General features: G+C 45.0%; 1 protein-coding gene across 2 annotated transcripts in view; it reads right to left on the bottom strand.

Annotated features, from left to right (window-relative positions):
- Positions 1 to 312: 312 nt before the first annotated feature.
- Positions 313 to 25,761, bottom strand: part of LOC110086036 (signal-regulatory protein beta-1) — a 30,174-nt gene continuing 4,725 nt past the window's right edge. Inside the window, exons 2-6 of one of the 2 annotated variants that reach the window (XM_072996662.2) lie at positions 10,923 to 11,264; positions 8,592 to 8,696; positions 7,518 to 7,539; positions 2,031 to 2,073; positions 313 to 1,423 (exon numbers count right to left, since the gene is read on the bottom strand). In XM_072996662.2, the coding sequence (XP_072852763.2) occupies positions 1,226 to 1,423; positions 2,031 to 2,073; positions 7,518 to 7,539; positions 8,592 to 8,696; positions 10,923 to 11,264 (710 nt within the window). In that variant the 3' untranslated portion in view covers positions 313 to 1,225. Of the gene's footprint in view, positions 1,424 to 2,030; positions 2,074 to 4,885; positions 5,957 to 7,517; positions 7,540 to 8,591; positions 8,697 to 10,922; positions 11,265 to 25,761 lie in introns of those variants that run through there. The other variant, XM_072996663.2, reaches the window with a different exon arrangement.

Genomic DNA, 25,761 nt, shown 5'->3' with positions numbered 1-25,761 from the left:
TAGCCGTCTGTAAGTCGAGGGTCCACTGTACACGGATATAAGATCATAATAGATTAAAACTTGATCATTAAAACAGCATGACACCCAAAGAATCTCAAAAACAGGGTTCATTTAAAAAGTTAAAATGAATTAAAAATAGCTGGGTTTGGAAAGAAAGACAAATAAGGTTTAAAGCCAGTTTAAAAGGGAAGGTTTTCACCTGCTGCAGGAAGGACTGTAAAGGTAAGGCTACCCTGGCGTTGTGCTCCAAACTGCTGTCCCCTGATACAGAGTCCATGCTCTCTGATTCACCTTATTGTTTCCTGCACATCAAAAACAGGAGCACAAACCAACTTTAATACCAGGGGATGAAGGTCCTGCATGCTGGAGCGCTCAGTGACTTAGGCTTCCGGCTATGGAGCCAGAGGCTCGGAGTTCGATTCCACCACTGTGTCTCCTTGACAAGGGCCCTTCCGGCTGTGCTGTGCTAAGATTCTGGGGTTATATTGAGTGAGACCACACTCTGTAACTGGAAAAGTAACGAAAAAGTCACAGTGGCATGCACGAGAAGTGAAGCGACGCCTCATTATTGTTACAAACATAAGGTAAGGTCAGTTATATATATTTGTTAACAGGGCAAAGGAATTGATGCTGAATAACTAGTTATTTGTAACTAGTTGATTGTAATTAGTTCCTTCTAAGCTGTTCAGAAAGAAGGCCGCCCGCCAAAGAATTGATGCTTTTGAATTGTGGTGCTGGAGGAGACCCTTGAGAGTCCCCTGGACTGCAAGGAGAACAAACTTGTCCATTTTGAAGGAAATCAACCCTGGGTGCTCACTGGAAGGACAGATCCTGAAGCTGAGGCTCCAATTCTTTGGCCGTCTCATGAGAAGAGAAGACTCCCTGGAAAAGACTTTGATGTTGGGAAAGTGTGAAGGCAAGAGGAGAAGGGGACGACAGAGGATGAGATGGCTGGACAGGGTCATTGAAATGACCCAACATGGATTTGACCCAACTCCGGAAGGCAGCGGAAGACAGGAGGGTCTGGCGTGCTTTGGTCCATGGGGGTCACGAAGAGTCGGACACGATGTAACGATTAAACAACAAACAAGCTGTTCAGCGTATGGGCTATCCGTGTAAAATGGAGAACACACAATTATCTTAACCTCACCGTTCCTTTCTGGCGGATAAAGAGAAAAAACAGATTGGAGCAGAGTGACTTTTGGATAGATAACAACACGGTGGATTAATCTGGCACCTCTTTTTCTCCCGGGGTTTCACACAAATCTCCAGGTTTTGCGCCAGGTGATTTTGGGGTCCACCTCGCACTCTTCACCCGGACGGTGGCATATTCGGAACTCTCTTCTGGATCCCCTGTCTTGGTTCTCTCTGGAGGCCAAGCATCCTTTAGCTCAGCATAGACAATCTCTTTCTCTGCATGTTTCTTATGGCAGGAGGGAGAAGGGGAGAGAGAAACAGAAAACGAAACATTAATAGATCAAAGTGATCCTGCAGATAGGAGTGAACAGAGCCTTTAACCAACAATTAGGAATCTTTAGATCAGCTTTTCTTCCTAAAGCATACTTTTATGTTCTTGAAGCTTCCCAGGGCTGCCCCAAACAGGAGGATCATAAAGTTACATTTGAAAAGCAGCATGGTAAGCAGGAATGGAATTACTTTGCTGATGTTTTCAAATTCATTTTAAAAGAGAAATCCAAGGCATTTAGCCAGGAATCCTTGAAGTTTATTGCCATTCCGTTATCACGACTGAGGTTTTATTTTTTAAAACAAATAACACAATGTAAGGGAAAAGGCAACAGGCATGGCATCAACCTTTTAAAAATAACAGAAGTGAATTACTTTTAAAGAGTGGCTTTCTAAGACCTGGCCAAACACATTAATATTAGGAAAGTGTCTAGAATCTGCAGTTACTCTTTCTTTATATGACCTTGTAAAGAAAGGCTGAACTTTTGTGACTTCCTGTTGTTTAGGGAAACAGAGAATGGGACTTACGTTGCTATAATTATTACTATTATTATTATTCCTCATACCTTATTCACAGTTTTTCGTTTTTCTGGAGGGGTGTTTTCTGACCTAGCAGAAAAAAAAGCATACAGAATATACATTTAAAGCTCTGGACGTGGAAAGGGGGGGGGGGATAATTTTGTCTTATTCCCTCTCTCAGCTTAGAAACATTTCTCTCTCTCTCTCTCTCTCTCTCTCTCTCTCTCTCTCTGGACTACAAGTCCCAGAATCCCCAACCAGCATTCTTAGAGCTGCAATCCTTCATGTTTTCAAAATACACAGGGGGCATATCATCCTCTTAACACCCACCCAATACCATGTTCTTTGCCTGGGAAGCCCGCCAAGGGTGCCCAAGAAAACCCTAAATTTTTACTCTATAAAACATTCATCAAATGAATAAAAGCATGTTTAATTTTTAATGTGTGCCTGTGTCCTGCTGTGAAACACGGATATGACTTTTCACAGAGTTTTCGGGGAGTTATCGAAAACAATGTTGTCCGCCGTGTCGCCACTGGATGTCCCCCAGACAGGCTGAGCTACAAATCTCATAATCCATACACATCATAGCCAGTTACTGTTGGCCATGATGGCTGGGGAGGATGGGTCTTGTTGTCCCGGAGATTCAGAGGGCACCAGCTTGGGAAAAAAAGGGGGGGAAGAAGGCCGAGTTGCAGTTGAAGAACACCTGGGTCACCCAAGGTCGGGAACCCCTGGTCTATAGAAACAGTCATTGTTTTAATAGAGAAAAGGCATATGAATGGAAAAATAAAAATTTTGGATTCTGGTCCCTAGAATCCTCCCAGATCCTGGGTGTTGTTTCTAAAAAAAAAAGAGCAAGTTTTCCAAAGTTTGATACAGAAAAACTAGGAGAATCTAGATTCATGCCTTTAGAGAGAGGGATGTGCGTGATGGAGAAATCACATCCTCTGCTTTGTTTCTAGGTCGGAAGCAGGAAGCTCTGCTCCCAGATATTTTGGCCTACAGAACCCATGATCCCTTGGCTGGGGCTTCTCTGACCATGGGACTGAAATGGAAGATGCTGTGGCATTAGACACGGCCCCTTTTTTGGCCACAGCCATAAACACAATAGGAAAGAAACACAGGCCAAATCAGGATTGTGTAAGATGCAACACCAGCCTTATCTTGCAGCCTGTGGAGAACTGATTCTAGCCCAAGATACCCCTCTTCGAAAGGGCCAGGGCCCCTGATGAGAATGGCTGCTTTAGGATATTGTCACAGTATCCATTGAAACATGAGGACCAGAAACTTGCTGAGTCCTACAAGCTAAGGCTGATGGAGCAAATGCAACCCAAGAACGTTGGGAGAGCAGCCGTTTCTCCTCCTTTGTTTTCCAAGGTTTTCCCAACTTTTTAGTGCTGTGAATGGGGGAAGGTAAACTATTTTTCACTGTGTACATAATCAGAGGGATGTTTATAATCAGAGGATGTCCGGGTGTTTCCGGGGGTGTACATGAGTGTGTGTTTTGGTCACACCCAAATTTGTTTCGGACACATGCGTACACCGGTTTCCTGAATCTGTTTCTATCTGTCCGGTTTGGGGATGTTTAGATTAGATCAGCCGGTGGGTGAGTGTCAGAGATCGAGAGAGAGGAAGAAAGGAGGGCAATTACTCAAATCCGATTTCAAATATTGAGTAAAGAAGTCGGAAAGAATGGCCATAAAGAAAGCCACAGGGGAGACCCCCTGGGAAGGAGACGGCCAAGTTCTTTGGAGAGCACCCTGATGATTCTGCTGAAATTAACAAGACCACGGACATCCACTTCCTCCATTTCTCAGATCCTTAAGACGGGGCAAACATCCCACCCCAGTTGGTCACGGACGGTAGGTTCCTAATGAAAGCAAGGCATCCCCAGATAAGCTTTTGAGCTGAACTTTGAAAAGCCGCATGGCTTCTCTCTGGCCAAACGCCACACAGCCAAACTTTGTGTACACTAAAACCAAGCCTAAGCAAAACTAAACAAAAAGGAAACGCCAGAAGTCAACTATGGATTTAAAACGTCTCCAATGGAGCTCTGCTGCGTCTGCTTACACATGTACGCTGCTTGAATAAAATAACTGGAAGTTTCTGAATAACCAGGAGGATTTATATTATTTATTTTTTTAATTGGATTTCTACCCCGCCCATCCTAGACCAAAGGTCTACTCTGGGCGGCAATGCCTTCTCTCTCCCAGTTCCCTGAACTATCTCTGTTTTGTTTCTAGGTCGGAAGCAGGAAGCTCTGCTCCCAGATATTTTGGACTACAGAACCCACGATCCCCTGGCTGGGGTGTCTCCGACTGTGGAACTGAAAAGGAAGACGCTGTGGCATTAAACTGGGGCAAACCAAGGCAAAATAATTCATGCCACACAAGGATAACTATTTGCATCAAAATCACGGAAAATTGGGGACAACATCTTGGTAGTAACTGGGTTCAGACCAATGTCGCCTGGATAGCAGGGGAAAAGCTGATAGCAACAGTACAGGATCCAGTAGATGTTGAATCTGGGCTAGCATCTCTGTCTCTCTGTCATGTTCTTTCTGTCTCACATTTATGGATCTCAGTGCCTGGATAGGCTAAATTGTGCCCATCACGTTTGGAGGGCAACTCCCATAAATCTCAGCCAGCCTAACCAACTGGCATGGATTATGGGAGTTGTAGACTTGGAAACATCCAGGAAGCACCAGCTGTCTACCCTATGGCTGTCTGTCAATTAATTAATTAATTAATTAATTAACTAATTAACTAATTAACTAATTAACTAATTTATTTATTTATTTATTTATTTATTTATTTATTTATTTATTTATTTATTTATTTATTTATTTCAATTTACATCCCACCCATTTAGACCAAACTCTACTCTGGGCGGTTAACAATAGTGGATAGAAGTAAAAACAATATAATAAAATAAGGACAGCAGTAATGATATAATTCAAAAGTGATGACAGGAGAAAAAGCCTGTCTAAAGAGTCAGGTCTTTTGTCGTACTGCTCTAATAGTTAAGAAGTTTTCCTAATATCCAGCCTAAATCTGGCTTCCTATAAGCTTCAGCCCCAGTGTTACGGACTAAGGGCCAAGTTCCAGAGGATGCCAGCGAGGTACGACTACCTTCTCCTATTGTAAAATTGTTTTTATTTCAAAACAGTTGCGAAAGATGGGGCCAACTTGGATTGGCACAGAAGCGCTACAGGAGGGGCACAAATTACCTTTGGCCGTCAAGCTGCCTTCCTGATTTAACCACATTCAAAGATGCCCACAGGGTGTTCTTATTTGCCCCCAAATAATTTCCAATTTATGGTACGTTGACAGCCCCACTCAGATCACGCCCACTCAAGGTTGTGGTTTCCTTTATGAGGCCAATCCCTCTCGTGTTGGGTCTTTCCCTTTTCCTGCTACGCTCCACCTTCTCCAGCATCATTGCCTTTTCCAGGCCGTCTTGACTTTTTATGATGTGCCCAAAGCATGACAGCTTCAGTTTAATCATTTTAGCTTCTAGTTACAGTTTGCTCCAGAACCCATTGATTCGTCTTTCTGGTGGTCCATGACATCCGTAACGCTTTCCTCTAAGATGACATTTCATATCAAGCCACCCTTTTTTCTTTCTGGCCTATGAAGCTTCTACACTCCCAGCTTTCACATCCGTCCCATAGTAATCAGGAATACCACAATATGGATGATCTTCTTGACTATAGCCGCCGGCCGAGGAGGCCAAGGATGGGAGGGGGGATACAAACATTTAATAATTCCTTTGAGAAGGTGGCTTTTAGATAAGAAAACAGCAACGAGGGGGAAGTAAAGCCACACCCCACTACAGTCTCTTGGCTTTGCTGCTCTAGTCCAGCTCAGAAGCCCCCGTGGGCTATTTCAAAGTGCAAGCAGAATCGAGGACAGACCGTCCAAAGGGAAATACTGTGGGCCCACTGCGATCATTTATGCATAGTCTGCCTCCTCTAAAATAAAAAGGGAAAGAAGTTATGTGTGCTAGCAAAGCTTAGGCATATGGCAGGACTCAGCACTTCTTGGCAGGCAACTTCAGTTCATTTCTTTGCCAAGAACGTGATGGGAGTTTTTGAATCTCGTATGCTGCCTTTAGTTGGTTTGGCTAGGAAGGACCGTTCTGGGCCGGGGTGACTGTCAATCAATTCAGCAGTAACCAATTGTTTTTTTCCCTGCCTCTGAATTCAAAGAGAGTCCCGCCTCTCTGCTCCGTGTCTTTCTTTCTCTCTTCTGGCTGTGGAATCTCAGTGTAGTCCGTTGAGACCTGTGTCTGAAAGTAATTCTTACTTTTTACAGTGATGCCTCGCAAGACGAGCGTCCTGTTTAACGACAAAATCGCATTACGACAAACTTTTTGCGATCGCAAAAGCGATCGCTTTACGATGGTTTCAATGGGGGAATTTCGCTTTGCAATGATCAGTTCCCTGCTTCGGGAGCCAATTCTCGCAAAACGACGATTTTCGGCCAGTTGATCGGCGGTTTCAAAATGGCTGCCAGGTTTTAAAAAATGGCTCCCTGCTCTTTTCTGGGACGGATTCCTCGCTGCACGGGCAGTGAAAATGGCCACGCTATGGAGGATCTTTGCTGGACGGTGAGTTTCAGGCCCATAGGAACGCATTAATCGGGTTTTAATGCGTTTCTATGGGCTTTTTTATTTCACATTACGACGTTTTCGTTCTACAGCGATTTTGCTGGAACGAATTAACGTCGTAATGCAAGGCACCACTGTAGTTTGCTCTTATCTGTTCACTGGAAGTCAATGAAATGTTTTACTCTTTCTTTTACTAATGAGCCATTGAGACTGTAAGTGCCAGTAGATGAGAAGAAACAGGGTGGGCAAAACTCGGAACTTAAAGCTATTCTGCTCTGTGAGTTTGCTGCACTTCTGCTAGGCAGCTGGAGGAATTGAACTAAAATTCAAAAGCCTCCAACAGAATATTGGTTGTTTTTTTCTTAATTGGTTTTTTTTTAAAAAAATTGTTAAATTTTTTTTCCACAGACTCCAGAATCCATCCAGCTATTTCAGGTTTGCGGCATGACTTAGACATCCCGAATGAGATATACGGCTGGCAAGGGTTCCGTTTTGAGGTTCCAGAATCTCCCAGGTTCTCGGAGGTCAAGGCCAGAAAAAGACATTCTCCAGGTTTTGTGAGAGGTTTGGGGTCCCACATTCCTCACCCCACACAGCCAGAGCAGGACCTGGGGTCATATAAAAAACTGCTTTGTAAACTCCCCTCGGGTTCAAAGCAATTTTGTGTATGGCTATGGTGGCTGCTAATACAAATTCAATAGCAAGTCCAAAGGAATCTCTCTCTCTCTCTCTCTCTCTGTGTGTGTGTGTGTGTGTGTGTGTGTGTGTGTGTGTGTGTGTAAAACTCTTGCTACAGTTCAATGTAGGCTGCTTTACATATCCAGTTTTGCTATGGGTCAGACTGCTACGATTCCCCAGCCACTAAACACATTGCTCCCAAACATTACGAAAACTAAATGAAACGATATCTAATTTATACAGACCTTAGGGTACAGGATTTCTTTCCTAGATACATGCACACACATAAAGAGAAGAAAAAGGATAGGATGAGTAAAGTGGCTTTTAAAATTTAATTTGAATATATTTATTACATTAAAACCCCTTCTTTCATCTAAGGATTGGAAGGCACTCTAGTGGGTGTAGCAGAGAGGGTGATGGACTCCAAAAACCAGGATTTGAATCCCCGCTCCCTCATGGAAACTCACTGGGGGAGTGGAATTGGTAAAGCTAATCTTTAAAGATTTCACTTGCCTTGAAAGTGAACTTTATGTCTAACTTTACAGCACAGAATTGGCTAGATACCCCTTATTTTATAAACCACCCAGAGTGGCCTTAGTAGCCAGATGGTAAAGGTAAAGGTTCCCCTTGACAATTTTTGTCCAGTCGTGTCCGACTCTAGGGGGTGGTGCTCATCCCCGTTTCCAAGCCACAGAGCCAGCGTTTTGTCTGAAGACAGTTTCCGTGGTCACGTGGCCAGTGCAACTAGACACGGAACGCCGTGACCTTCCCACCGAGGTGGTACCTATTTATCTACTTGCATTTTTGCTTTTTGCATGCTTTCGAACTGCTAGGTTGGCAGGAGCTGGGACGAGTGACGGGAGCTCACTCTGTCACGTGGATTCAATCTTACGACAGCTGGTCTTCTGACCTTGCAGCACAGAGGCTTCTGCAGTTTAACCCACAGCGGCACTCATGTCCCTTCAGTAGCTAGATGGGCAGTATATAAATTGAATGAATGAATGAATGAATGAATGAATGAATATTACTTCTCCAAATTGTGGGCACGACGAGCCTGAGAGGTATGCTATGCCAGCCAGGATCCCGGCCAAAGGGAGATAGGAAGCTGGGCTTCCCCGGTCAGAACCAGATTTTAGGAAGCAAATTGGGGCGATTGAGAGTAAGCGGCCTATCTTGACCCCATCCGTTGCCTAGTGCATGGGAGGATTTGAACTCAGAGCGATCCCCCTGCCCTTCTCCAACCTTCTAATTATTCACCCACTGACTTGCGGCAAAGAATGAGAACACGCAGGAAACACCTTAAACCTTCAGCCACTCACCTTTCTTCCTCTTTATGCCGAAATAAAAGGCTGTGGTGGTCACGGCAGCTAGGAAGAGACAGGCGATCCCAATGGCCACTGGGATAAGGTAGTGATGGCTGGCATCTGAAGACAAGCATGACAATGTCAAGGGAAGTGTTGAGACCGGCCCTTCAGAGGCACGGCTATATCAACCTTGTGCAAAAGCTGGAGCGAATATTGTAGGGAACGGAAAGGAGGCAGAAGCTGACGGGTTTCCTTTTTGTGCATTACACCGCACAAGGCCAGTAACGTGGGGCATGGAGCTTGCGAAACTGTATTTTGGGGGTTAAAACTCCCCATGTGACCAAGGCTACCTGGAACACAGGTATGTATCAGGTCACACCCACGTCAATTCTGTGGCCTGGCCAACCTCAGACTTTTTGCTGCCTGAACCACATCAGCAACGGCACCAAAGCACTCACCCTGGTGGCCGTTCTCCAAAGTCAAGCACCCTCTGAGTCAAGCCGGTGAGGCAGAAAACCCCTCCAGTGTCTTTTCCTACACTCAAAAGTAAAACGTGCGGCCACAATTACAGTAGGACCCCCACCCCACTGCATCTCTGTGGAGGATTCGTTCCACAATCGACCACAAATACCTGAAACGGGGGACAGTCGTAGCGAACCCGATGTGCCATATTAGGGATGGGCAGAAACCTTTAAAATGGTGGTTTATGATGGTCTGTGGTTAACCACGACCCACCACGAACCAAACGGAAAACCGTGGTTCACAGTTTGGGTTTTGTTCATGGTGCGTGTGTGTGAGCTGGAGTCCTGAAGGCAGTGTATGTCGTTCTGGCAACTCCTGCAACGTTGCTGGAACCAGTTGTATTGGCTCCTGACTTTCCATTGGACCATTTCAGCAATGTGGAGAGGGGGGATTTGCTGCTTGGGTAACAGCCTATCCTGCATACTACTTTACCCAGGCTTCATGTGATACAGAACATGTTACCATAGTCTCTCGAGACTGAAAGATGCCTATGAGTGTGTATGTGTGTGGGGATTCCCGACCTGTTCCCGTCACCTTGCTGCCACCATCGCACCACCTCCCCAGGGGGCTGGGCGCCGTGGGGCCATGGGTGGAGGCGGCCGCTGGGCTCTCTGCATGGAAGCTGGTCACTGCCTCTGGGAGTTGGACCCCGGGCACCTGGGCTGGCATCAGCAGGGGGGCTTCCCAGCAAGGAGCCCGGGCACGGCCTCTGTGCATGTGGCCGACCTCCAGCTGATCACCTGGATCCGCTTGGGGGAACGGGTGCATGCGCAGAGGCCACCAGCCCGACTCCTGGAAGGAAGTGACATTATCACCGTCTCTGACGATGGCGGTGGCAGTAGAGGAGGAAGCCATGGCGGGACCAGGGAGGGAGGCGAGGGGGTTCGTGGGGAGGGGAGGGGTGAACGACGCCCTGAAGGGGAAAATGTCCAGCCCCTCGTTTGGCCGCTGCAAAACCGGGATCCCCGAACTGGGACGCAAACCGAACCGCGAACCCAACCCGATGAGTCATTTCTTTTCTGGTCCGTGGTTTGGTTCGTACCCTTTCCTAGACAATATACAGGGAGGTGAGACGAAAGCCTCAAGGCCCATCCTTTGAATGTCATATCTAGGGCTGTGGGCAACTGAAACGGTGGATAATGATCCCGTGGATCTAGGAGGTCCCACTCTATAATAAATTGAATGGCTCATAATTGGATGGCAGTCCCTGGAGGTGGTGGTGGCAATTCTGGGGTATAAAAGGCTTCCCCCATCCCTCGTCCTGAGGCTCCCAAATACTTCCCCAGGTCTAAAAGGAGTTCTTGGGAGCATTGGAACATGAAAGCGGGAGATAGGAAACTTTGAATCAATTTAAATGAAAGGGTAATGTTGCAGGCTGATGACATCACCCTCCTTGCCTGTCGTAAAGTTAGGCCGAGACGATTTCAGCCTTTACTCCAAGTTCAACAAATCTGAAATACCTTGTTTTAGTCATTCAATGCCAAGGTGGTTCTCTTTCAATATTGCAACAATTGGCAGCCACCCAGAAGTAAGTTGCAATTAGAGTAGGCCCATTGAACCAATGGAACTTACTTATGTGTTGACTCACCCCATCCGCACTGATTCAATGGGCCTGCTCTAGTTGCAATTTATGGCTAGATTTCAACCAACGTTTCCCCAGGGGTAGCTAGAGCTCCAGAAGATGGCTCGGGAAGTTTGCATTCCCCCTGCCTTCGAAAGTGGGGCCAGGCCTGGTTACATCAGTAATCCTGAGGAACTCTGAGCCACTGGAAGCACCTACAATGAAAAAGAGCTCCCAGTTCTGCACAACTGTTCACCACATACCTTTCACTACCACTTGAGTTCCACCCCCTGTTTTCCAGTCTTCCTCAGATGATTTTTTCTGCTTCACACAGAAATATTTTCCAGCATCCTCCAGAGTAACATTATGGATGAAGATGGTAAAATCTCCGTCAGATTCTCGGTATTTCCTGCTTACTCTTTTAAAACGTTTCCATTCTTTGTCTGAATAGACCTCCTTCCGCTGGGTGCCTTCGCCCAGGTACCACTTGACAGAGCCGGGTTGAATTCCAGTGGTCACCAGACATTCCAGTTCAAGAGTGTCTCCTGTTCGAACAGAGATGAACTCCTGTGGCTGGCTGACCTTTGCCTCATGGTCTTTGACACCTGGAAAAACAGACACCCGTTAGTTGTTGTAGGTTTTTCGGGCTGTTTGGCCGCGTTCTGGAGGTTTTTCTTCCTAACGTTTTGCCAGTCTCTCTGGCTGGCACAGCCACCAGCTAGTTTTTAACTGCACCTCCCAGCAGACCATCCTTGCTCCGAATGGGTCAAGACTTAGAGAGCTTAGTGGGCACATCAAGACTGAGGCTGCGGTCACACTGGCAGAAAGAACCACATTTAAGCATCATTTGAATCTATTCAGATGTTATCATTCACTCTTGAGAGTCCCCTGGACTGCAAGGAGAACAAACCTATCCATTCTGAAGGAAATCAACCCTGAGTGCTCACTGGAAGGTCAGATCCTGAAGCTGAGGCTCCAGTACTTTGGCCATCTCATGAGAAGAGAAGACTCCCTGGAAAAGACCCTGATGTTGGGAAAGTGTGAAGGCAAAAGGAGAAGGGGACGACCGAGGACGAGATGGTTGGACAGGGTCACCAAAGCTACCAGCATGAATTTGACCCAATTCCGGGAGGCCATGGAAGACAGGAGGGCCTGGCGTGTTCTGGTCCATGGGGTCACAAAGAGTCGGACACAACTTAATGACTAAACAACAACAACAATTCACACGATGCAAGGGTGACATTGATTTATATGGGCTACAAAGCAATTTCCCCCCCAATTGGCCAGCAGAAGCTTTTTAAAATGCCTCGCTTTTAAAATCAATTGAATTCAATGATGCTTTGTGGATGTAAATGTTGTTGTCATTTTAATTTGTGCCTATGTGGATGTTGGGTGGCAGGGGCACCACCATTTTTCCTTTTAAGTGTTTTTTTTAAAAAAATATTCTTTCTTAAAATGTTTGTTGCTGCATCACTTCATCTATACATTCAGCATTACAACCACCTATCCTGTTCGCCTAGACAGCATCTTAAAAAGCAGAGACATCACCTTGCCGACAAAGGTCCGAATAGTCAAAGCTATGGTTTTTCCAGCAGTGATGTATGGAAGTGAGAGCTGGACCATAAAGAAGGCTGACCGCTGAAGATACCTGGCGGAACGCCTACTCCCACCAAGTTCTACCCGGGTCACACGGGCGAGCCAGGAGGTGAGGCTGAGGAGCTTAATGCCGAGGGAGGCCCGAAAAGAGAAAACAAGAAATAGGGCCTTCTCGGCGGTGGCTCCTCGCCTTTGGAATAACTTACCTCCTGGCATTCGCGGAGCTCCCTCGCTGGGCACCTTTAAGAACCTATTAAAGACTTGGATGTTTCGGCAGGCCTTCTCTCCAGATTACTTTTGATTTTCTTCTCTCCTTTATTGTTTCCCTATTTTTAATTGTTGTTGTAATTATGCTGTTTTATGTTATTGTATTTTATCTCTGTTGTTGGCCGCCTAGAGTAGTCCACCACGACTAGATAGGCGGGATATAAATAAATAAATAAATAAATAAATAAATAAATAAATAAATAAATAAATAAATAAATTGATGCCTTTGAATTGTGGTGCTGGAGGAGGCTCTTGAGAGCCCCCCTGGACTGCAAGGAGAACAAACCTATCCATTCTAAAGGAAATCAGCCCTGAGTGCTCACTGGAAGGACAGATCCTGAAGCTGAGGCTCCAATCCTTTGGCCATCTCATGAGAAGAGAATGTCATGAGATGGGATATTTGGTTGAGATCTTGTACTGAAGATGGATTATGTAGTAGTGAACAATGTAAGAGGGATTCCATATTGGTTCTCTGCATAGATGATTTCTGCAATGCTAATAAAGTACCTGCTAGTAGGAGGATGGGAGAATGCTCTTCTGAAGGCCTGAGAAGAACATTCCACGATAAGATAGATGGACTTTGTTGTGGCTTATTGCAAACTCAAATAACATCTGTTACCCATGGGAAAGGAATGGAGCAGAAGAACAGGACTGTTTACCCAACGTCATACAGTGATTGGATGACACCGTGAGAAGAAGAAGATAAGGGATATGCCAGCTAAGCTTGAAAAAGGAACTTCTGCCTATGGACAATGATGAGGAAGTAGGGTGCAATATGGCTTAGTTAGTTTGGAACAATATGGCTTAGTTTGATCAGACAATATGGATTAGCTTTTAGAGAGATGTGATTATTAGCTGTAGTAAAATTAATAGAATAGGATATTTCTTTTACAGGATTTTTCTTTTTACAGGATAATGATGGACTTTGGACTTTTACACTTATTTGGATTATTTTCTTCATTTGGCTTTTCCTAATGGATTACCTTTTTCGATTAAAGGGGAGGCACCTGCCTTTTTGCCTTCTTAACCAGTTTTTACTTGTTTTCTTGAATTTTTGGAACTTTTAGCTATTTTTAATACTTTTATATTTTTCATGGATTCTTTACTTCATTACAATTTTGTAACTAACCTGGGAATTGATAATTGACATGCTTTTGCATAAACTGACTATTTCTTTATGGAATTTTCTATTTTCTTTAATAAAACAATGACTATAAAAATCAATTGGTCTCTTGAACAGTAAACTGTCATAGGTCATCCATGATGGTATTGCCTCGGCCTAATTTTACTTAATGAGTCCTTACCTGTGGATCTTAGTATGTCTAAGGACTACAAAACCCACATGGTATTCTATCTGAAATATCCTAAGGTACAAGAGTGTTCTTATTAGGACAAACTTGTGAAAGGGTGTTATGCACAGGCCTTGCTGAGATCCAGGACTCTCTCAGCACCATTAGGGTGTGCAGATTCCTAATTACTCTCTGTCCACCGTCCAGGTGTCCTCTAGAGCAGTGGTCCCCGACCTTGGGCCTCCAGATGTTCTTGGACTTCAACTCCCAGAAATCCTGGCCAGCAGAGGTGGTGGTGAAGGCTTCTGGGAGTTGTAGTCCAAGAACATCTGGAGGCCCAAGGTTGGGGACCACTGCTCTAGAGGACCCTTGGTCATTACAGAGAAGACTCCCTGGAAAAGACCCTGATGTTGGGAAAGTGTGACGGCAAGAGGAGAAGGGGACGACAGAGGACAAGATGGTTGGACAGTGCCATTGAAGCTACCAGCATGACTTTGACCCAACTCCGGGAGGCAGTGGAAGACAGGAGGGCCTGGCGTGCTCTGGTTCATGGGGTCACGAAGAGTCGGACACGACTTAATGCCTGTTCTCTCCATTTGACTGATGAAGGAGCCAGCAGAGCAGCAGAAGACCAGTGGGTGCAGAGCGGGTCTGGAGAGGATGTGCCAGGAGCATCGCCCCACAAAGCACTGCAAGCTTTTCCTCCATTCTCATGTTTTCATCATAACACAGCTGGGGTCATCTCTCCAGTGTTTTTCCCATGGTTTCTAGTGACTATTATGACAGCAGGTGGCACGTCCTAGATACTCCGTTTATCAATGTATCACTTACTCCTTTGCAAATACATATCATTTACTCTCTCTCTCTCTCTCTGTCTTTTCGAAAAACGTAAGAAATACAAAACCTCTGAGAACAGCACGCTCCAATGAGCAAGGAAATGACTTCATTTCAACAGTGTAGATGCCAAAACCGGTTTAAATATCCAGAAATCAATCAATGTCCATTCAGTGCATGAGAATGTGGTCCCTGGTGTAATGCCACATGACTTGAGCCTAACTTCTAAAAACAGAAGTCGATTCAAATTGCTATTGTGACTACAGACTCAAGTCTTGGTCTCAGCCAGTAATCCCATGTCTATATCCGGCACATTTCCTCCCCAATTGGGGTGGTCTTGGAATCCCCCGTCAGCTTTCTTTACTGCCCAGCTATCACAGCTATATGTGGATGATCTGCCCTGGACATCAGATGAGCCTGACTTCCAGTAAACAGGACCTTTAGGCTCCTGGTCTCCGTTATGAAGGACATTCCCTCTGAGAGATGCCGGGGGCCTCCCCTTTCCCTAAGAGGAACGGTGGAGTTGGTGGGGAAATCTACCCCACGGCCGCCTTTTGCAAACGGGGAATATAGGGTTGGATATCTTTTGCAACTGAAGAGGTGAAGCGCCAGGCTGCACTTATTACCAGGATGCACCCCAGTCCGACCCATGTTCCTCTGAAGTAGGTCACACTCCCTTGTATGGCCTTGGTCCTATGGATGTGCAAACCTGGTGGTGGCCAAAGCTAATTTAGCAATCTCAGAGCAGGGCCTGATTCGGTGCCAGAATGAAGAGGGTGTCCAATTTTGCTACGGGAAGGGTGCAAATTCACTCTGCTTCTGAAGGGATCCCAACCTACACAGAGCACCTCCTTTCTGCTCCTCCCGGCGGAAAGGAACGCGAAGCAAGCAGGCTCAGAACGGCACTGATACAGCTGTTCCTTTGGGCTTTCCCTGCGCATGCCCATTTCCGGTTGCCGAATGTAACCCATAGGCCTTTTGGTATAAACAAAATCTCTAGTCATGATTCCCACTGTTCTAGGCATGGGTACACCCCTTTGTATATGACGGGCTGCCTTCCACTTAACAGCAGCAGGGATCCCTCCTGCAAGATGGAAGTGCTCCGGCTCTTGGCTGGTCTAACCTCTGATCCCCTAAGAAAAGTGGGAAGCGAGGGATTCCCTATCTCTCTCTCTCTCCAAAGAAACAATAATCATGTGTTGTCAAGTCAATTCTGGCAACCCTTTCCAGGGTTTTCCTGGTAGAGAATTCTCAGGAGGGGTTTCCCCCTTCCCTCCTTCTGGGAGCATCTTGGGATGGTGCAGTTTGCCCAAGGCTACACAGGCTGGCTCTTCTGAGATGCACAGTGGGGGGAATCGAACTCCCAGCCTCTGGCTCCACAGCCAGAGACCTAAACTGCTGAACCTATCCAACCAGCTAGGAAGAGACAAAGGTAGTTTTGAGTCCTCGTTATTTATTTACGGAAGAGTTTTTATCTATTGATCGGTTTCACGAAAACGCTGTGCTTTCCATGTTGTTATGCTGTAGTTTGAGATCTTCTTTTTTCTTAATGCTTTCAAAATGGATGTTGACAGAAGCATGCCGTTCAAGGTTTAGCCAGTAATATCATTCAAGATGATCCACTTTCTCGACTCTTCCCAACCAACACAAGAAAGCCCAGACTCTACCCAGATAGATTGATGTCCGGTGCCACCTATTGACCAAAAAGGATGGGAAAACTGTTCCTCTTTTGTTTAAAGAAACAGTAAAGGTAAGGGTAAAGGTTCCCCTTAACAGTTTGTCCAGTCTTGTCCGACTCTAGGGCACGGTGCTCATCCCCATCTCCAAGCCGTAGAGCCAGCATTTTATGTCCATAGATAGTTTCCGTGGTCACATGGCCAGCACGACTAGACACGGAACGCCGTGATCTTCCCACTGAGGTGGTACCTATTTATCGACTCACATTTTTGCATTTTGCATGCTTTCGAACCACTAGGTTGGCAGGAGCTGGGACAAGTGACAGGTGCTCCCTCCGTCGCGTGGATTCGATCTTACGACGGCTAGTCTTCTGACCTTGCAGCACAGAGGTTTCTGTGGTTTATCCCGCAGCGCCACCATGTCCCCTCAAAGAAACAACCATTAAATAAATCGGTGCATTCCTTAGCTCAGGCCACCAGACATTCATGTCAAACAATCTAGCTAAGGGTGATGTTAAGCTCATAGGCTAATAATTCGGCATTTAAATTTGCTTTCATTCCACTGTGTCATCTCCTGCTACATATACTGCATGTTTTTTAACTGTATGGAAAACTTCATTCATTTATTTATTTAATTTATACCCCGCCTATCTGGCCCACCGGACCACTCTAGGCGGCTTCCAAATATAAAATCAAATAATAAAACATAGACAACTTCAATCCGTATATATGAGGAAGTTCATGTGCCCACTAACCTTGTGCTATAACGCAACAGTGAGTCATAAAACTGCCACAAGGCTTCATGTATGCAAAGCAGCGTTTAAAACTTCCACTTTTGTTCTGAAGGAACAGTGTTGAATGAAGAAAGGAGGGGTTACAGAGTAAATAATAAATACAGCCCTGTCCCTTTCCCATTTTCTTTTAAAGCCTCTACCCTGGAAATGTGTGAGAGATAAGTATTTAATGCAGGAACTGGGTGCATACTGTTTCAGAGTTTTGAATGTTGATTAAAAACCTCTAGCTGCACAGCAGAAGTGCAGAGGCTTACAGGGGAGAATTAGCTTCAAGCCTTCCCAGAGTAGACCACCTTTTATTGTCTCATCAACTGGCCCTTACAGTCTCAATAACTCACTCTGAGACATTAGTAAGAGAGGGGAAAAAAAGCTGTTTACTTACAGCTGAATAGACCAAAAAACAGCGTACTGTACAAAAGTGACTACTTTCAACAATTCACAGCCTGCTTCCAGCAGAATGCTGCAGAGTACACACAAACTGCACAAACTGCCAGCAGACTTGTGGGAGGGATAGAGCAAAGAGCCAAGGCCCTTTTGTGCTTTGCTGACCGTAACATTTGTTGTATTTTTGTGGTGGGCTTGAATACTGTTTGTAGGTTGTGTTTTTTCAAAAATTTCCCCATGCGGTCCGCGACTCCTTTGAGGTATTGGCAGAAATACTGTATTTGTGGGTGGATGTTTTTTCTCTTCAATTTGGTGTTGTTTCCTTGGTTTGATGGCTCTTGTGATTTCATTCTTGGAGTAGCCTCACCACTGCAGGAGTACACCGGATAACTTGCAGTTGTGGCCAGGTATATATTGGAACCACAAAACACAGCATCCACACCAGAATCAAAGAACATGAGAGACACTGCAGACTAAAATAACCGGAAAAATCAGCAGTAGCTGAGCCTGCCCTGAAACAAGCTGGACATGAAATTCTATTTCAAAATACAGGAGTACTGGACAACATCAGCAATCATTATGTTAGACTGCACAGGGAAGCCATTGAAATCCACAAACACCAGCAGAGCTTCAACAAAAAAGAAGAAAGTCTAAAACTCCACGAAGCCTGGCTCCCAGCACTGAAAAATACAGCCTGCAAAAGGTTAACAAACTCTCCCCAGCCACAAGGACCAGTGATCACTGTACACAAAAGACCAGCTAACAACACTCATCAATCACAGCGACAGATCATCCCCCCCCTTATCACAACAATACATCCACAACAAAAAACACCCTGATCACCATAATCACCCAATCTGCTGAAAAGGACAAAAAAGCTGATCCCACAGCTACAAATACTACTCAACTATCCCACACACTACACCAGAACACAGACAGAGTTCTGACTCCTGTCCTCTGGAGATGCCGGCCACAGAGACTGGTGAAACGTTAGGAAGAAGAAAAACCTTAAGAACACGGCCAAACAACCTGGAAAATCCATAACAGCCATCGGATCCCGGCCATGAAAGCCTTCGAGAATATATCCTTGAAATGTATTAGATAAGAATGAACACTGTAAAATGTTCATGTTGATTTACAACCCCTGTTCAACCCCATCTCCCCTATCCCTACACCTCACCTAGAAAATAAAAGAATTAAAAAAAGAAGTTGGCGGACCACAATTCCCATGATCTGTCACCACGTACAAAATTGACTGTGGCTGATGGGAACTAGATTCCAAGAACACCTGCAACACCACACATCCCCACCCCAGAGTCACTCCTTTCTAGAGATGGGCAGAATCCCTTGATCCATTCTGCGCCCAAATAAAGGCATGCCGCCTGGTACCCCTTTAGCAGACATTTTAACCCACTTGGTTTCCATATGATACGATCTGCAAATTTCTGGATCTCTGGTTGCAGATGAGTAGGACCTGGAAGGAGTTTATGCATTACCCTGATTGCTTCATCTAGCCAATTAAAACCCAAAGAACAATCATTGTTTCATTTTCCCCTTTCCTCAGTCCAGGCCATTGGCCACCTTCCTAACCCCACGAACGCCAAAGGATCGGTTCTGGGGATGTTCCATCCAAAGGCGAACAGTGACTCCTGGCTCCACCTCAGCATCACCCTGAAATCGCACAAGTGTCCCTTATTCAGTCGAGTTCGGCACATTTATGTGAAGACAGGACTCATTTGCAAATGCATTTTCTCTCCTGCCCCTCCCTCTCAGACCACCTCGCTTCTTTTTCCTTCAAAGCAAAAGTACTGCTTTGTGTTGACTGTCCTTTTCCAAAAGTTAATATAACATCATGTTTAATTTAGCCCTACAATTTGAGGCTGCCAAATTACTTCATCCAAGCGAAGACGAAGCAACCGTTCGTCTTCCAAGATGGCCGACGAGGAGCCTGGCTTTTCAGGGAGAAGAAGATGAAGTCTCTGTGAAGGCGTCCAGGTTTAGCGTACCAATAAAATATGAGTTTTCGCAATTGCAGAGGAGTTGGAGTTGGCCGTGCCTTTTATCTATCAAATTTGATATACTGTAAATTATCTCCCCTGGCTCTGAAAAGGAGAGCTCTCCTCACGCTGAATTCTGAACCGTCTTCCCATTAGCAACTCCACTGGGCTACATCCATTAGATATGAGTGGGGATGATCTGCTGGCGGGCAAAGTCAAACAATGGGAGAATCGTCATGTCCGTTTGTAGAGTCGCCTATGACGACCAACTCATAACCAACTCCCAATTCCCAGCGGAGAGCTGCAAAGCTTTCCGGAGGCATGCTGTGTAAAAGAGGTAGAGAGTACCTGGTTCCTTCCGTCAACCAGATCAATTTCTCCTGCAGAAGAGGGTCAGACTAAGATTTTGATCTTGAGGTTAACATTTCCAGTATTGGGCAACCATACTGTCTGATTCACTTGTCCTTTTTTTTAAAAGACCCCTCTCCCTAAGGTGGCTACGGGCCATGGTAGCCACTGGCCACACTGGCTGGGATGATTCTCAGAATTATTGTCGAAAAACTTCTTTCCTCCAGCTTCTACACTGATCTGGCCAGTTTCCTCTTATGTTCTTTCATCCTAGGCGGTTTTACAAGCTCCAGTGTGTGTTTCCCTGTGGAGACACTCCAAGTACTCATTAGATGTAAGAAGAATCCTGTAATGGAGAGTTTCCCCATAAGCAGCCCTGGGGCAGAAGCTGGAATATGGCAAAGCTGAAGGCGAGGCGTCTGAGCCTTTTGCCCTGTGTAAGGTGGAAGGAGGTTGCATCTTTGAGTTTTGTTATCGGCTAGTCTGACAGTCCAAATGATTGCTGTTGCTCTTGTTCTTTTTTAAAAATGATTGCACCGCGTACTTTTTCTGCTTTGCTCTGTGGTCCGTTTCGTGGGAGAGTTTGTAGCAAAAGGTGTTTGCTCAAAAGGGTAGTTGAGACTCAAACCAAATCGAATCCTCCATTCGTTCCCATCCCTCACCTTTCACATCACAACTCCTTTCCATGACTTTGCCATGTTCGATTCTTGCTATTATTTCACACTATAATAAGTTCCCTCTTTGCCTCGAGGGAACTTATTATACAGGCTGAGGCCAAGAAGCCGTCCCGAAACCAGCCAAACCAGGGAGCTGGGCAGGGGACAAGACTGTATTTGTCCTCAGTGTGGAAGGGATTGTGTCACTCTCGAATTGGCCTTCTCAGCCACACTAGATGCTGTTCCAAGTCCTCCATAAAGAGCATGTGGCCATCGTCTCTCGAGACTGAAGGAGGCCTAATCTAACCTAATCAAAATAAATTTCCAGAGGCAAACGCAGTATGCAAAAGGAGCTTTCCTGAATCAGGCCAAAACCCATCGTTCAGTTTTCTGGGCACACCAGAAGCTTCTGGGGAACCCCATGGGAAAGGGAGCATGAATCCTCCCACTCACCACAGAAACATGAACAATGGGAGGTTTGCAAGTAGAAACCTATAAATTATTGCAACACCAGAGCCTGGGAATTGTACTTTTTCTAACAAAACCCTTTGTATTATTTAGCACTTCTGGAGAGTGAGGAGGTTGTTGGTACAGTGGCTTTGTTCACACAATTAATCCATTGCATTATGCATTCTTAGCGCCTTGCGATATCATATCCAGTAGGCCAGATAAATATGTAGAAATACTTATTATCTTGTTCCCTCTAATGGCCAATTCTGATATTGCACCTTGGAAATATTTACAAAGCACAAAATCAAAGAGAACTTCTTTTCTGTTAAGGACTGACAAGGACATATCATAACACCTGTAAAATTCCTCCTAGAAAAGCTTCAAAATGCTCTTGAAATAACTTTTCAAAGTAACTACAAATATAATTGCACATTTGTAACTATGTGTTACCTTTCTTTTACTGTAACTTCCATAAGTAATTGTTACATTACTTGTTACCTAAAAGTATCCAGAAACTAGTTACTGGTAATTAGTTTTACTTCTAAGCCTTGCTAGAGATGTCAACGTTTGCAGAACTAACATGAAAAAAAGTATGTTGTTTACTCCCTCCTGACCAATCACCACATAAAAAGCAAGTTGATACAAAGCTCGTGAAGCTAGGAAACGATCCTAGAGGATAGCCAAATGTCCTTCGCTTCTGAAGACAGTGCCACTTTTAACTGCAATGCTGGCCATCTTGTTTGCTTAGTCCTTCATGTCCCATCAAACAGAGGACCAACTAGGAAGGAAGCTTTAAAGGGCCAACTCCCTCCCCAAAGCGCTACTTTGTCAGCTCTCCAGGACTTCTTACTAGGGACATTGAAGGTGTTGGTGTACTGGTTTCCAGGATTGGGGCCCTTCTGTAAGAAGGCAGGCTATCCTAGTGCTGGCCTGAAGGCTTCGGTTCAGGGGCAGTGGGTTCAGACAGCTCAGAGATGCCTGACCGCCCCAGACATCAGCCCCAGAGAGGTTCCTGGACCTGCACGACTGTCCCCAGACCCCTGGTAGAGTCCTTGGACATGACAATATTGAGAAAACGCAACAGGAGCAAGGGGGAAAGAGTAGCACTGGATGGGTTGTTTGAGTCTTTGTGACCAACCAGCCTGTCATTTTGCACCCTGCTGTGTATGAATGTAAGTGCTTGTCTTCATGAAGGGTACACGGGCAAGTTTTGCATGGGAGCAGGAGTTTTACACAGATTCTATTTCGTTCAAATTGTGAAGGGACGATTCCCCAGCCCTTTAAGCATCACAGCTTCTCACTTGGAGCCCCAAAGGACTCCAGTGAGAAGCCTAGCACCATTTCCAAAGAGTTATTGGTGTTGTGTGTCACCCAGTTGCTTCCAACTTATGGTGACCCTATGAGAGAGCCATCTCCAAAATGTCCTTTCCTCTACTCCCCTGCTCAGCTCTTGCAAGACTCAAGCCCGTGGCTTCCTTTAGGGAGTCAGCCCATCTCATCTTTGGTCTTCCTCTTCTCCTGCTGCCTTCCACCTTCCCCAGCATCATTGTCTTTTCCAGAGAACCCTGCCTTCTCATGATGTGCCCAAAGTAGGACAGCATCATCTTCAAATTTTTTTGCCTCCAGAGATAGTTCAGGCTTGATTTGAGCCAGGACCCACTTGTTTGTCTTTCTGGCAGTTCAGGGCATCCACAAAGCTCTCGTCCAGCACCATATTTCAAAGAAATCAATTCTTTTTTTTTTCCCTGTCAGCTTTCTTCCCTGGCCAGCTTTCCTATCAATACATGGTGATCGGAAATACCAAGTGTGGATGATCTTGGCCTTGATTGCCAATGACACACCCTTACATTCCGATGATCCTTTCAAGCCATACAGAATGTGTCTGTCAAAATCCTAACAAGAGTATGTCAACAAATATGGAAAACAACAAAGAGTATTTTTCCAAGACTCCAAGCACTCTATTCCATTCTCTTGCCTAGTTCTCCTTGTACTCTCATAATTCACCATTTTATGGTCAATGAACACTTCATAGTCCTCCTTAAGCTGTTTGGGGAGCTCCTCTCCCTATGGTCCTCCATCCAAACCCCGTGGTTCACTCTTGCCAGCTGCTACTTCCCTCTTGAGCCTACAGTGCTATTTACATAATGCAGTAGAAGCAAGAATACTCCTCCTGGCCTGAACATGGGGAGTCGCTTGCCTTATTGCTACCCAACAGAGTAAACTCACTGGCTGCCGAGCTGTAACTCAGGCTGGGAACCTGTCCCGTAAAGCCCCTTGCCACCGAGCTGGTCTAGAGCGGCCCGTCTCTGCAGAGCAAGATGTCATGGCAAACTTTCATTAAAATGAAACAGAGCGTGTACGCAGCCCACTCCCAAGGCATGATATACTGGCCAAGAGGCAGGAGTTGTTATCTTCTGGGCGGCCCAACGAATGGCAGGGGAGCCATTTCTCCTCGGAAGGGCAAAGAGATTTTGGCAGGGTGGGGAGCAGGTTCGTGATTTGCAGCCAGGCTGAATCTTTTCCAGATTAAATTGCAAGAAAATAGAATTTTTTAAAAGCAGCTTATTTTAAGACCATAGAAAATTTGGCACTTATAAGCAAAGTATGATAATCCAGTTTTCTGGCAAAGTCTGCTCTTTTCTATTCAAAACAGGGTTTAGAAACCTCCCTCCCTCCTTCCTTCCTTCCTTCCTTCCTTCCTTCCTTCCTTCCTTCCTTACTTACTTACTTCCTTACTTCCTTACTTCCTTACTTCCTTACTTCCTTCCTTCCTTCCTTCCTTCCTTCCTTCCTTACTTACTTACTTACTTACTTACTTACTTACTTACTTACTTACTTGAGTATGGGAAAAAAAATAATGCTGGGAAAGGTGAAAAGCAGCAGGAAAAGAGGAAGGCCCAATACAAAATGGACTGACTCCCTCAAGGAAGCCACAGGCCTGAGTATTCCAAGAGCTGAGCAGGGCTGTTAAGGAGAGGACATTTTGGGGACTGGTCATTCATAGGGTGGCCATGGGTTGGAGGGGACGTGACAACACATAATGACAATAACAACTCACAGAATCTCTCAGCCAGCATGCTTGAAGTGAGGCTGGTTGGGTATTATAACAACTATAATATAAAACAGACCCCCCGCCTCACCCCAAAAATCACACTGTTTCAATTTTTCCTGTAGAATAATTGATGGAGAGGGAAGGGACTTTTCAAAACACCTCGCCTTTCTCCTGAAAAAGGACCAAAGGTGGCTTACATAATTAAAAGACAATATTTAAAAGCATAGTTAGCTACGTTTTATTATAAGGTCATAGACCCGAAAATATTTAAAAGCTAAAACCAGTAAGTTTACAAGTACAGTGGATTCTCGACTTACGGAATTAATCCGTATTGGAACAGTGGCTGCAGGTCAAAAAGTCTGTAGGTCGAGTCTCCATTGACCTACAATGCATTGAAAACCAATTAATCCGTAACCGTCCGTTTTTGTTCCATTTTTTCCCCACTCTGTAGGTCGATTCTCCAGCTGCAAGTCGAACCTAAATTTTGCGGCCAGTGAAGTCTGTAACTCAAAAAGTCTGTAAGTGAAGCTGTCTGTAAGTTGAGGGTCCACTGTATTAAAAGGAATCAGACAAATATCACCCTTATTAAACAAACATCCAATTCACCCTGATTGTAATTTACTGATTAAAGTAGGAGTTCTATATAGATTGTTGACAGACACACACACACACGCGCATTATTAAAAGAGGATTTAAGTTAGCAACAATGAATATGCAATACTAAAAGTATCAAGCCGCCCCGAGTAGACATTGTCTAGAGGGGCGGGGTAAAAATCCAATAAATAAATAAATAAATAAATAAATAAATAAATAAATAAATAAATAAATAAATAAATAAATAAATAAATAAATAAATAAATAAATAAATACAAAACTGAAGCAATACCAAAACACATTCAAAGCAGTAAGATGCAACAATCCTTTAAAAAACTGCAATCAGTCATGAAGGGAAAGATTGCCTGGAGAGGGAGGTCTTGGCCTGCTTGTGGAAGGACTGCAAAGATGGGGCCAGGCTGGTCTACAGTGGGAGGGAGTTCCAGAGTTTGGGAGCAGCCACAGAGAAGGCCCCTCTCCCATGCTGCAACCAAACACACCTGTGAAGGTAGCGGGATCAAGAGAAATGCCTTTCCTGATGATCCTAATGCCCAGGCAGGCTCATAGAGGGAGATGGCATCTTTTAGATAGTTTGGGCCCATATAAATGGAGAGAGCTGAACACTGCGGAAAGAAGACCTATGGCTATGAATTTGGAATTAAAGGATTTAAGGACAAACATTATATGAAAATCTGCCTGTTGTTACTATGCGGCATGTCTGGGTGAGGATGACTAATGGTGATCCATTCTGAGCTGAACAAATGAGAACAGCTTTCGAATTTCTAGGTGGGAGCAGAAAAAAGCAGAACATTCATTCTCATTAGCTTGAGAAGATTTCAATTCTGATTAGCTGACGGATCCAGCCAAATAAAAATACACCCCCCAAAAAAATTCTGTTTGAGCCTGGACAAGTATAAAATCTGGCTGGAGATGATAGTGTTTTGGGTGGGTGGGTTTTATGAGATGCCGGATGCTGTTTGTATTGCCCTCTGCAAAGGCACGATTAGGAAAGAGGTGGGCTAGAATATAAGGCAGCAGACACTCAAATGGAAAGCATTTGGTTTTTAAAACAATCCCACCCCCTCAGTGTAAACAAAAACAAATGATCCCTCTGGCGTAGCTCTCGGCAAAATATTTTTTCAAAATTGGAACAGCAGGGGGATTT

The sequence above is a fragment of the Pogona vitticeps genome, chromosome 4 (genome assembly GCF_051106095.1).
Source record: "Pogona vitticeps strain Pit_001003342236 chromosome 4, PviZW2.1, whole genome shotgun sequence".
Lineage (NCBI taxonomy): Eukaryota > Metazoa > Chordata > Lepidosauria > Squamata > Agamidae > Pogona > Pogona vitticeps.
The sequence above is the reverse complement of the archived record's forward strand: the minus strand, read 5'-3'. Positions and strand labels throughout refer to the sequence as shown.